The 14,497-nt window shown below is 40.5% G+C and overlaps 1 protein-coding gene across 2 annotated transcripts in view; it reads right to left on the bottom strand.

Moving 5' to 3' along the window:
- Positions 1-14,497, bottom strand: part of Cacna2d1 (calcium voltage-gated channel auxiliary subunit alpha2delta 1) — a 428,064-nt gene that overhangs the window by 90,402 nt on the left and 323,165 nt on the right. For both annotated transcript variants that reach the window (XM_038315276.1, XM_038315275.1), the window contains exons 8-10: positions 12,559-12,628; positions 10,124-10,174; positions 8,567-8,666 (exon numbers count right to left, since the gene is read on the bottom strand). In XM_038315276.1, coding sequence (XP_038171204.1) covers positions 8,567-8,666; positions 10,124-10,174; positions 12,559-12,628 — 221 coding nt within the window. The remainder of the gene's footprint in view (positions 1-8,566; positions 8,667-10,123; positions 10,175-12,558; positions 12,629-14,497) is intronic.

The raw sequence follows: 14,497 nt of genomic DNA, 5'->3' as shown, positions 1-14,497 counted from the left end.
ATCACAAAAGGTCAAGTTTTGGTGTTGGAATCTGAAGGGACTGATGGTGTACCAAATGTAAAGTTACAAATTAGCTTCCTGCGGTTGCCTAGATAACAGGCAAAAATCATCCTCTGGGTCAGAGACCATTCGGTTCATCACTCACACCAGTAGCAGGCGCCACAGTGGCATCTTTGCAAGGACAGTCAAGCAGCAATTACTTCAGGGTGACAGCAGGAGGACCAGGGGTCACTGCACAGGCGGTGAGATCTGCTTCAGGCCAGAAGCCACTGCCCTGTCCCATCAGAGCTGCCAATCACCTGCCAATCCCCTCCCCCAGACAATATCTTAATTACTTTGCCATGTAAACTTCTAGCAAAGAGGAAGCTCTTGCTTCACTAACCAGGAATAGGCACATTTTTGAGAAAACTGCTTTGAAGGCATAGACTTGAAGGAACGTACCAACATCAAGCACAGCAATCACCTACCTGCAACTGGTAGAGAAGCAGAGGAGTGTCAAAAGGCAATAATTACAACTGGAATAATGGCTATAATAATGACTACAGCATATAAACACTTTATGTGCGGTATTTCTTTTTGGACTCACAGTGTTAAGGAAGTGAGATGTGATCGTGTCCACTTTAAGGGAAAGGAAACCGCCCCATGTCAGCCTCGGACAACTTGTCCATGCGAGTTTCCCGGGCTCTACCTGGTCTCCCTAAAATTTCAGCAGTCCCACTACGAGCAAAAACTATCTGAGAGGAGGGAACAGAAAGCCACTAACTCAGAAGTGAGCCCTGCTACATGTTAATGCCACTGTGATGTGCACAGGATCCTTATATCCTGTTGCTCCTCCGTCAGCAATGACCAACAAGCTCTGGCTCGTTGATTCTCTAACACTGGGGAACACAGACTGTTGCAATCACCAGAATGCTGCATTGGTCCACTGCTAGGATTCATTCAGAAGGGCAAACACAGATCCATCTCATGTAGATATCGCTACAGGGGGAAACTAGGTTTGTTTTGCAAATCAAATACAAGGGAAATTTTTGGACTAGAAGAGGGTTTTCCTCCTTGTCTCAGTGGGGTTGGGTGCTAATCACTCCTAAGCTCCACCAGCATTTATATATAGGCTGTTACTGCAGAAATGTTTAGTCACTACAATGTGGGCGAGGGGTAGAACTTGTTTTTCTAAAAGAATAAGAGAACAATACCTCCCTGACAAGGATTCACCTATTGATTATTTTTAAAATATGCATTTTATTATTTTTATTGATGTTTGTGTCTCTGTGAGTGTCTGTGGATGCCGCTGAGACCAGAAAGTGATGTCAGCTGTCTGCAGCTCTAGTTACAGGAGACTCCGAGCTGTTATATGGGTGCGGGGAGCTGAGCTCCAGCCCTTTGCAAGGGAAGCCAACACTCCCAACCTCTGAGCCACCTCGTACAGCCTTTATGTTTTGTGTTTCTTCACGGTGAGAAATCAAAGGCAGAATTTCATAAAGACCATGAGTTACAAAGCTTCTGGGAAGAAAAATAATTCAAGGTACCCAACACAGTCTTCACATTCTGATCTAACCCGTACGTCCGGAAGCACGTGGTTGGTGGCATTGGAGCTGGGACAATCTTCGGTTGCTATCTTTGAACCCATCACCCACAACCCACACACAGTTTCTTTTCATCCTCCACTGGTTAAGCAGCATTTGATGCTAAAGCATCAAACTCCCGCCCATTCATAAACAAATCCCATTCCCTGTGTCAACCCTGGAAGTTCTGCCTGCAAATCAGTGCACGCTGGGATGGAATTGCTGTTGCTATCGTCTAGCGCTACTCCTATCAAAGCAGGTAACCAGATTAGCAGGAAAGCAGCTGCACTGAGCTGCGTTCATACTTTGCCCAGCGGTAGGCTTCCTCTTCACAACAAAGGGCAGCCTGCAGACAGCAGAACACACTTTACAGTGAAGTGACCTTAGTTCCTACACCTCACACATGACTCGGGCACAAAAATTACCTTAAACAGACCCAGAAAAGAGACTCAGGCATAGACTAAAACTGAGAGGCAGCTTGAGCCTTCCGACAGTGATCCCAGGTAACCCTGGGAAAGTGCTAATGGCGTGTGTGTGAGTTTCTCTGAGTGAATGAGAACGTTCTTAGGAACATGTATCTTTGGATACCTGAAGGCTTTGGGGGGAAAGTACTCATGAAGAACGCCTGGAGAGCCTCTTCCAGGGCTCCTCAGTGCCTTGCTATCATGCCTTGGTGCAGCTACATGAACTGTAAGTCACGTTGTTAATTCTCAAGTAACTTCAGAGAGAAAAAGTCCGGCACATATGTCACACACAGACACATGCACATGAACATGCACATACAGAGATATACACATACCACATAGACATACGTAGGCATACACACAACACATGCAGACACACACATCACACACAGATGCTACAGACAGACAGACACACATTACACAGATGTACCACACAGATATATACACAGATACACACAAACTCATACATCACATACACATACATCACACAAAGATTCTACAGACAGACAGACACATATTACACAGATGCACCGCACAGATATATACACAGATACACACAAACTCATACATCACATACACATATATCACACAAAGATTCTACAGACAGACAGACACACATTACACAGATGCACCGCACAGATATATACACAGATACACACAAACTCATATATCACGTACATATACACACATATACGTACCACATACAGACAAATGTACACTCAGACACATATCGCACACTATACTCAGGCACACACAGATGGAAACACAGACACAGAAACACACACTTACACACACACACCACATACAGACATACACACACAGTGATACCACACACACCACATGATACAATATAGAGCCTTCTTCCCTGAGACTCTCCATGCTATTAAATTGCTAAATTCTGTTTAATAAGAGATCAACTTCTAAAAATAACTGTATAGCTTTAGTAAAATACTGCAGAAGAATGAACTCCTAATGTATCCATTTTTTACGTAAAACACTGTAGCTAAGAAAATAATTTCTGTTAATTGTGAACTTGTGTGACTGACAATAGTATACAATTATAAGTAAAGTTGTGACGTGTGACAGGACCCAAAGATGCAGAGGAAAGGAGTAAGTAATACATGCAACAACACATGGCCCCAGGGAGAAACACACAGCTTAGATAGATATCTGTCTGCAAATAAAATAATAATCCACTTTACACACATTTTTCAGGACCCCGATGTAGAATATTTCCTTATGTAATTCCTCTATAAACACACAGAAAGCATCTTTCTCAAAGAGGAATGGATTTATGCTTTTAAAAAGAATTTCTTGAGACTAGGAGATGGATGTCTCAGTCCTTGAACTGTTTTGCTTCACTAGCCCAAGGGCAGGATGGATTATATGAGTTTTACCAAAAGGGGATAAGGAGCCGATGTGGTGTTGGGTGGGGCTGTGAGGAGAGGAGACAGGAGAATGAAAACGCACTGCATGAAATTCTTAAGGAATTAATAAAACATTCTTTCTAAAAATGTGAGGACACATTTGTCCTTTCATCACAGGGGAGACTGATCAACAGATTGATTACGGGGGCTGCCTAACCACTAGTTCAACTTACCTGGGAAGTTCTACGCCAGTAAAAGATCATGTTCTCAAGAAGGAAACCAGAACCCAGAAAGGTCGATGCCACCCAAGAGAAGACAATAGAGGTCCTCTGAACTCCACACACCGTGGCACACGTGTGCACATGCACATACACAAATACATGTTTTCTTTTTTTACATAAGTGTATCTTATTTTCTAATTTATTTTAGTGTTTCAGTAAAGACAAAAGACTGTATTTTTCATGAAGATTCACCTCCTACCTTCTTAATAGCCCCAGATTATTAAATGAAATGGCTGTGTTTCATTTCTGTCTTCCTCCTGAAGAAAGCTTTTAGAATCCTTTATATCCTTTCCTCATTCATCTCTAAAACTAAGTTTAGAATTCTTATCTACTATGCAAAGCTGCAAAGATGAGAATAGTTATAATTAAAAAAAAAAGATTATTTTCTGCCACATGATCATTTCTATATTACCTATCTATTTATTATCTCTTTCTTTCTCTTTCTCTAAAGATATATATATGTACATATCTGTCATTTATTCATTCTATGAACATATAAACACCTATTATTATCTGTCGCCTGTGTATAAATTGATGTTTAAAGTAAAAAATAAGAAAAATGAACGACACTTTAGATATTTGTTGCTGTAGTTAATATGTTCAAGTTAAAGTCACACTATGTAGACTAGCTTGGCTATAAATGTTCTCTTTCCCAAAAAAAAAAAAATACATAGTCAAAGCCAGGTGTGGTATGGTGCATGAATACAGTCCTTGGGAGTCAGGAGCAGGTAAATCATGAGTTTAAGGCTACCATGAGCTACATAGCAAGCTCTAGGCCACCATGAACTAACTATATTTGAAGACTCTCTCTCAAAAACAGCAACAATAAAAGTACATATACATCTAAGATCATAATGGTTTTAGGAGAACAATGACTTTCTAAAAATACTTAGTAGGCATTATGGATGTCAGTGTTGACTCCAACTGTGTTCTTCCAGTAGGAAAACACCTGTTAATCGTTGACCAAATGTTGAATGTATAATATCCATTCAAAGATGACTTCATCAGAAATTTCTTTTAGAATTTAGCGATAGTATTGGTCTTACCAGGGCAGAAGCCATTGGTGTCCATCCGTATTTCCATTCATGCCAATGTAACCTGCCACCTGCCCAAGGCTAAACCCCAGCCTCTGCACGGCACCCGGCAAAGCAGGAATTCCAGGGAACTGATGTCACACGGAGCAGTTGTTACACCGAGGAGAACATTTCCCCTTTGGAAATCTGAGCCATTGTATATCACCATGCATGGGCTCTATGCTGTTCCCGGAAAGGCAGAGGAGTGAGCTCCACTCACGGAAGGGGGGAAGGGGGAGATGCCACTTAATAATGCATTTTCAGTAGTTCCTTTCTTTTTCTTTAATTTCTCCATTATACTAACAACCTTTTCTAGAGTTACTTTCCAAACAACACAATAGAACTTAAATCTGTGTGGCAGTGACTGTTTCTAGGGAAACTAATATTATTTGACATCAGTCTTGGTAAACAGACACTCAACATGAGATTCCTGAAGGGACTAATTTACTAGACTCCTGGCAATAAAAAAGAGCCCTTGGTGAATGTGTATACAGTATATAGCTAGAGCTAAGAAGACTGCCCAGACACTTAGCATCACGATGTTACAGATGCAGCTATGGTCATCTCAGCAGAATGGAGAGGGAAGGGAGCACATTTGGCCTTTGAAATATAGGAGGACAAAAAGAGTTATAAAGCTAAGCGCTGAAATGTCTTTAAACTACACTGAAGAAAATGGTACCCTTACAACCAGCCAGCTGCAGACTAAGTCCAAGGTAAGAAAACCAGAGCTGGAACAATTCTCCTTTGCTACTGTGGTCAACAACCCTAGGAATAAGGGTCTTAGTTTTGAGAACCAGGGCTAGAGTGTCTATCGACACATCAGGGTAGGACAGACAAGGAGGTGGGTGTGGGATGCCCTTGAAGACACTGTGCTCTGGATTGCTCATCTCTGTTTGAACAGAAATAAACTATTCCCTTCAATTTGAGTGCAGTGGCTTCTCTGGTCCTCGAGGCAACAGAAGATGACATTTGCTCTCTTTGTCATCTAATCCCATCCCTCTCCTCGCTCTAGGCAACAAAAATGTCAAGTCTCAATATATGCCACCTGCAAGAGTCCAGTCTGTGCCAGGAAAACAACAACAAAGGAGAATATGCAACAAAGGACGAGCAGCTCTTTTGAATGCGAAGCAGCAGAAGCCGGGAACACACACAGGGAATGGATTCTGAGAGACCTTGGGGCAAAATGCACTTCATTTCATTGTGATAGAGAGAAACAGATATCTCCTGGGATAAGAACACGTATGTCTTTCTGTGGAAGAGTAAGTGGCTGAGGTGGTTGGCCCTGAAAGGAGAAATACTGGAGGATTCCCCTTGACAGAGTGGAAGAAGAAGCCGAGGATGACCTAAGGGAGAATGAATTCATTGTGCACAACCAGGTCTCCCCTCCACATTTGCTACAGACAGTTCATATGCAGATGACTTACTAGATAGTGCACGGATGAAATTATTTCCACTGGAAGCTACCAGCTCTGCCTATGGTAATGACAATGGTTATAAAAATGGGCCCATGAATTAGTCAACACACGGGAGAGGAAAGTGACTGTACCCAGAATGGAGGGTGCTGGACTTTTTCTGGACCTGTTTTGATACAACTGCTGCGCTGGTAAATGACCAGGTCACTGGCCCAGCCCAGGCCAAGGCCCTAACGTAATCATACCTCTCAAAGCAATCAGCTGCAACTCAGTCTAAGAAGTGATTGTGTGTTGTCTCTTTAGGAAAGGGGTTAAATTTTGCTTCCCTTCTTATTGACCTGAATCTAGCCCCAGGTTCTCCATCATAGTGCCTCAGTGAGTATCATTAACCTTTGGAGTTAACATACCGCTTGACTTACCATGGGACTCGGCTTACACACTCAGTGAAGTAAACCAGCTTATGAAAGAAAGTCTTTATGCACGAAGAATTTACAGGGCCTGACTTACACGACATCCCTAGACACTATTCACCTTTAACTATGCAGCTAAGGCTTCAGCATGAAGACGACCATCTGCTTGGGGATGCTGTCCCGTGCACATGTCAGGATTACATACATCCGCTCATGAAAAACAGTCCTTGAATTTTCAGACACTTTCAGGGCCAGTTGACCTTGTGCTAGTGGTTTGAAATTTGTCATGTCTTGTGCGCATGATGAAAGACCAACAAAGGCTACAAATCAAGGATTCACACTACCTCTTGTCTCTGCATTCAGGAAAGAGAATGTGTAAATGTTAGAAGCTTCCAGATGGGAAGCCTATCTCCTTATAACTAAAAGAGCCTCCCTAGGCACTGTTTACACTGTCTCTGCTGCATGTAGAGGTATCTGGTGAGAATGATGTGGGATGCCCTTCTGTATGCTGTGAATATGCTTTATTACCATTGGTTAATAAAGAAGTTACTTTGGCCTATGGCAGGGCAGAATATAGCAAGGCAGGAAGTCTAAGCAGAGATATACAGAGAGAGTAGGCAGAATCAAGCAGATGCAAACCAGCCGCAGAGGAAACAAGACCTGTAGAAAATGGGGTAATGCCAAGGCTGCATGGCAATACAAAGATGAATTAATCGGGTTAATTTAAGATGTAAGAGCCAGCTAGTAATACTCCTAAGCTATTGGCTAAACAGTGTTGTAATTAATATAGTTTATGTGTGATTATTCAGGTCTGGGCGGACGGGAAATGAACAAGCATTCTCCATTTGCACTTCAACCTAGGATTAATGTTCAGGTTTTGAAGAGGCTAAAGAATTAACCACACTGAATATTTTTTACTTCAAATCAATGTCATTGTATATGACAAATTCTCTCATTATGCCAAAGATAACATTTTAAGCCATTCCAACGTTTTTGTCATTTGTCATTCTATACAAACGAAGCTGAGTAATACCTTCCTACCATCTTAGTTGAGAAGGTCCTCATGCCATGGTATCTCAACAAGAGTTAGACAGGGTTTTTTGTGAATTTATTTAAACTATGGAATAGCTCCATTTTTTCTCCCTAAGCATTATACACCAGGAGACATTTTCCAGGGAATTTTGCATTATTAACTGTGGGTTCTACATTCTATCCATACGATCATCCAGGAGTATCTTAATAATTTCATTTTAGGATTAAGTCCTTTCCACTGTAACATCACTAAGGCTACCTGAAGCTTCATTAGCTGTAGGATCGCAGTGATCTCCTGGGTTCCCCAATCCCAGGAAAAGGAGAAAGTCACATGTAGATTTTAGTCTCATCCTCCCCAGTGATTTTAGAGGTAGATCATTCTCATAGGTTCAATACAAAACAATGTCACCAAAATACACTTCGCCTCCACCCACATCTCTGTAAATAAAAACCACTTCAACTGTGAGATTTCTTGCACCAGACGTGACCATGAAATTCATTGCCTAAATTACATGATTAAAATGAGACATACATCTTGTTCTATTTGCATCAAGTCCAGTACTTTCTAGCTATAAGAAGGCTTAAGATGCTTCCAAACTCATTCAATTGCCTCCTTTTTTTTTGTATTAGGAGAAACACAATGGTCAGTTGTCCAGGCAAAAGTGAGCAGAACCAGCAATAAGCAATTAACTGTTTAGTCATGGTGAAGGTGCTACTTCGTCAGATGTTCTGAAGTACACGGGGTCACATCACCTATATGGGCTCCTGTGAGTTAAGGGGAGAAATGCTTTTCGCCCAGTATTCATTATTTCAAGAATGGTGAATGCTAAGGATCTCCGATAGGATGGTGCAGAACAGCTCCGTAAGACACTTGTAACATCCCTATAACACCCCAGGACACCTTAGCATGTAGTTCATGAGGAGACAGGAGGTGGAATACAGAAAGAGGAAGCATCCATACTCACTGAAGCTACATTCACAAAATCATCATCCGAGAGGGTTTCTAACATTTCGGAGACAGATGTTCGGATGAGCTTCAGAGTCAGTCCGCTCACACTTCCACTCCTGTGAACAGACAAATCGTCCGTGTATTACTCACCAGTCATTCAACAAAGAAAATGATCTCAGCAGCCTCTAGACCATTTACATGAAAATAAAAATATAATTCTGTCTTTAAAAAGTCGTCAGCCCTGAAAGCATATACATATAATTAACATAGAGACTGAGAAGATTGTATTTATATATTTATGTATTAGGAATACATACACCCACCTCTACAATTAAGGAAACAGAGACCATGCATTTGAGAGAGAGCAAGTGGTATAGTCTTAGAGAGATGAAAGAAGGGAGGAACTGTATGATTATATTCTAATTAATTAAGAATAAAAGTCAAAAGAAAAATGAACAGAGGAAAATAACAGAGCTGCACAGCTGTGAAGAGGTTTGTGGTCAAACGCCTCACTCCAAAGACCAAAGAACAATTCCTCCAGGACTTCTTCATTTCTCTCGTCCCTACCTCCCCTAAGGTAGGACTCATCTCTAGGCAACTAACTTCTGCTTCTACATCACAGGTACACACAGATCCTTAGATGGTGCTAGTATGATTTTGTGATGTGTATGTGTGTATATGTTTGTGTTTGTATGTCTCTGTGTGTGATATGTGCGTGTCTGTGTGCATATGTATGTGTGTATGTTTATGTGTGATGTGTGCATGTTTTTTGTGTATCTGCATGTCTGTGTGATGTGCATGTATGTCTGTGTGTATATGTTTGTGTGTGATGGATGTATGTGTGTGCATGCACGTGTATATGTGCATGTTTGTGTATGTGTGCAAGCATGTGTATGTGCACATGAGTGTGCCTGTATGTTTGTTTATGTTGTGTGTGCATGCATCTGTGTGTGTGTCTGTAAGTGTGTATATGTCTGTATGATCTGTGAATGCATATGCATGTGTGCTTGTGTCTGCATGTATATGTTTTTCTCTGTGTGAAGTATGGATGTGTATGATGTGGGTATATTTCTATGTATATGAGTATGTTTGTGTGTGCAATGTATGTGTGCATGTGTGGGGTATCTGTGCATGTGTGTCTATATGTCTGTGTGTGCAATGTGCGTGCATTCACACACATGTGAAGGTCAGAGGATGATGTCAGGTATCTTCCTCTACCACTCTCAGCCATGTTCTGACCCTTTGGATCGTCTAGTCATCCCAGGCAGGGATCTATTCCCCGTTCACAGTTGTCATTACAGGCACAAACCACTGTCCCGTCATTATTCAATTGTTTCCAAGTAGATGCCAGAGATATGAACTGAGATCTTCATCTTGTGCAACAAGCACTTTATTGACTGAGCCAACTTCCCAGTTCCTTGTTAATATCTTAGTAAGGCTTCTTTGTCTGCATATACAATCACCGCATTGATTTTTCCCAATCTCTCATACATTGCTAACTCCTAAGAAATTACAATAACCTACAAATGTCTCATGCACTCTGGATATAAATAGGTACAAGACAACTACTCACACATCCACCAGAATGAGCATGTCCTTGGGGGAGGCAGCTCCCTGGATGTACCTGAAACAGAACCACAGAAGTGTTTCCTTTCCTCTCTGTCTATCATTGAGATTTGCTCATTTTCATTCATAGATCTCTGAAGCAAGATATGGTTAAAGCAAAGACCCGACCTATTATACTGCAGTAAATGGTGGTCTCTCACTGAAATTCTGAAATGTTAGCTTGGAAAAAAGTATTTAAGATCACCATAGAGACACTGAAGGTATGGCTTTTAAAGCATACTTTTTAAGTATTTATAAGAAAAGACAGAGAAAAAATTTAGGGAGAAAAATACTAAATTGCAATTATGACCTTTTCACTCTAATGGATAAGAAACTGCAACATTTTAAAATATAAATAAATAAATAAAGATAGGTGTGCATAAACTTTAAGTAAAAACAACTTAAGCAAAAGAAAATACAACAGTTCTGTTAAATAACTGAACTCATGCACTGGATAATATTAGTATTAAGAATTATTACTACGAATTCAAAGCAGAAACTCTCAAAACTTTACAGTGTCCAAGAATAACCCAGGGAAGTGTTTCAAATGCTAATTCCAAAATCCAACTACATCTTACAGAACACAACTGTCTGTATTTGAAAGACACTGTAGGGAAAATTTAGGTAGGATGTTAACTGATGGTGGAGAAATAAATTTGAGAGCAGCTGATTACTAGATAAGGGGAGGAAAGAGAAACAGACAGACAGACTACTTGTCCAGTGATGTGGGATTCCCCTTTGTATGCTATGAATATGTTCTATTGCCATTGGTTAAGAAAGAAGTTGCTTTGCCTTGGTCAGGGAAGAATATAGCTAGGCATAAAAACTAAACTAAATGCAGGGAGAAAGAAGGCAGAATCAGGCAGAGGCTATGTAGGCATCCAAGAAGCAAAATGTGAGGTAACACAGCATGAGCCTTCTGGTAAAATATAAATTATTAGGAATGGGTTGATTTAAGATGTAAGAGCCAGCTTGAAATACGCCTTAGCCGTTGGTCAAACAGTGTTGTAATCAATAGAGTTTTTTGTGATTGTTTGGGTTTGAAGGGGAAAAGATAATGAAGGGGATCAGGTATCTGCCTTCCTCAGAAGGAAGTCTACATCAAGACTCATCTTTCATGCTCAACAGCCCAGAGAACAGCTGCTACCAGTTTGGGACTATTTGTGGAGGGAGCAGGGTAGTGAGCATTGTCTGCAATCTGCTCCACTCTGCGAATCAACAGGCAGAGCTCCTGAGTCTTCCCACGGGAGACAGGCTTGCTCATGTCTAGCATCTTAACTCTGTCCTGCTTGGCATCTGTCCCAGTGTGCTTCTCCGTGGGAAGATAAGAATATTAAGGCAGTGTCTGCTCTGGATGATTGGCACTTTGTTCCTACATTTATCAGGAAATGACCATTTCTTAAATACAAACTATGTTATAGAGTTCTATTTGCTTCCATCAAATAACAAACTGTAGAGATATTATTAATAGTAGTAATATTAGTAACGATCGCTCAAGATCGTGTTCATGTAAACTATTTGATATAAACAGGACATCTAAAACCCATTAATACATGTTCTTTCAGTCAAGCACTGTGTTGTATAGTATTTCTGTGAGCAGAGGAGGAGGTTAGAAACAATGAAATCCAATAATAGGGATTTTCTTAATTGAGTGAGCAGATAGCCTTCATTAAAATGATGTTAAGTATTTCTTTTCATTAGTATGTACTTAAAATTAATATGAAAAGAGTACAAGACACCATGATGTATACGTGAACTCATTAAAAAATAGTATATTTTAATTAACAATTGAAATGTATATTTATAATTTAAATGTAAAATTTAAATACAACCAATAGGTAAAAGGCATGAAGATTCAGAGTTGTTTTTCAGTAAGTCCAAACATATTGCAGACATTTTCTTGTGCTTTGCAGGATGATGAATTATTTTAGCAGTGTCAGACAAACAAAACTCTTTTGGGGGTGAAAATCAAATCTAAACTCTATGGGTAGACTCAGGCAGCACTCTTAGCTTTGGGCCAGTTCTCATTAGTTCAGTGCCAGAAGCAAATGATCTCTGACTCTGTGTCATATCTCCATTAGGGCTCTACCTCAAGCAAAGTAAGAGTCCTAGAGAAATGCCCACCAGCTATAAGAGGACCTAAGTTGAATATGGGCATAAGGCTTAAAGTAATCCATCTGAAAAAGTCTGAAAAATCATATCAACAATGTTCACCATAATTCTATACCCAAAGTCCTCATTTTCATTTGTTATTAGTTATATCTATATTCTGTATATTCTGAAAACATCATAGCATCGTATTTAATAGACAACACTTATCCCAGTGAGAAAAGTTTGCCCTCAATAGACTAATGACTGACAGACCCCTCTGTCTTGTCTTTAGAGATAGTCAGGATTTCATACCATGGTCTTCTGCGCACGTCATACAGATCAATCTTGTTTGGAGTTCTACTATTATCCACCCAGGGAGAAGCTGAAAAATAAAATATATCAGAGAAACCAAGTCAAAGTACTAAGCATGGCTGGTCTGGCAGGTGGCCTTATTATTGGGTCTAGGTGTTCATACTAAGACTGACAAAATTTGGATTCCATCTCTAGGACACACCTGGTGGAGACGGAGAGAACTGAACACTAGTCTCCGTCTTCCAGCGTGAGAATGCCACCACCCCCAACAAACACACACATGTATAATTAAGTACAACCTACAAAATTATTATGAGACTGAAAAATCACAAAATAAACCAATAATAAACAGAATAAACCAAATCCCACCTATCTTTATGAGTGTTCAAATACAAAATGGCATTCTTATGTCATTAGGATTTCCCTTCTCAAAACTGGGAAGCAGCCCACAGTAAGAGAGGAAAGCCATCGCCAGCCCTGGCCTCACAATGCTGTGGAAGCAAGCTTAGACACAGAGTGTGGGCGGGGTTAACTTTGAAGCGTTCCTTCGACAGAGCATGGTCCTGCACTGAGGAAAAGAGCGCCTTCAATTGGTTGCTCATCCTGCTTTCACTCAGTGCAAACTGGCACTGAACACAGATGTTTTCACCAGGTGCGGTGGCACACGCCTATGATCCCGGCCCTTAGAAGGTATGGGCTCTATGAGTTTGAAGCCAGCATGGTCTACGGGGACTTCCGGGTAGGTTAGTTGGGGAGAAAATGTGGTATCTCCTCTCATAAAAAATACTGCTTTTCTTGGACTGTTTATTTAAGTAGCATTATCATAGCCTTCATAGACATACGTTTAATAAATGATGAATACTGTTGACATAATTTATCAATTTCCATTTCAAATGGACAACTTTAAATTTTAGTTTAAAATTATAAATGAGAGGTTAAACTACAATTAAAGTGAACTCTCTCCATGTGTATGTGTGTATGTATATGTATATATACTATGCATAATGTATGCATATATACATATGTGCATATATTATATAATATTATATGTATAATTTGTATAATATATACATGTATATGTATATATAATGTGTGATATACACACACATACACATGTTCTTGTTGTCAAGTTGCTGTGTAAACACAGTTCCTTGATAGCTTGATACAGCTCTCATCCCTCATCAGAGAGGCTCCTTTCATGGTGCACAGACCCACAACTGGCCAGAGTGTGGAGAATAAGTAATGGTGAAGTTCCAGCCCCCAAATTCAATGTCTATCAAATCACCTCCTGCTAATGCTCGAGAAGCAACACTGAGGAGGTGACACTAAGATTGTCAGAGGCAGAGGATGGCAGGATTGTTGCCAAGCAGCATCTTCCACACATGACAAGGCCGGTGCCCTCAGGAACTCTGAAAATCTCTAGTTGTGAGCCCTGACCATGATCCTGTCAGTCAGTAGTCTAGCACGGGCTGCGGGAGGCTTGCGGGGCTCTAGGGGAGGGCTACCGGGACAAGACACGTTGAGCTGGTTTCCTTCAGAGACAGAGTAGCTGGCCCATGTCCAGGTGGATGAATTGACACCCACACACATATGGACGTCTCTAATTGGACTCTGTGGGGTGTACGGGAAAAGCACGAAGTAAGTGGACAGGGGGGCAAAGAGGGGCCGAGAGGAGGGTGGTGTGATTGAAATACATACTTTACATGTAATAAATAAATACTGTTTAAAAGATAAAAAAGTTTGAGTTTTGAAACTTTATTCTGTGAAATAATTTAAGCAGAAAATCAGTGACCTATGAGATTCAAAACTTTTACTTCTGAAATTAGAAACTAAAACTAAAAACTTCTTGGCTAATTATACTGATTTTGAAATGTAAATAATTCATACTTATTCCAATTAAACTACATTTACTCTGACCAAAGTTCTATCAAACTCTTTA

The sequence above is a fragment of the Arvicola amphibius genome, chromosome 18, assembly GCF_903992535.2.
Source record: "Arvicola amphibius chromosome 18, mArvAmp1.2, whole genome shotgun sequence".
NCBI lineage: Eukaryota > Metazoa > Chordata > Mammalia > Rodentia > Cricetidae > Arvicola > Arvicola amphibius.
The sequence above is the reverse complement of the archived record's forward strand: the minus strand, read 5'-3'. Positions and strand labels throughout refer to the sequence as shown.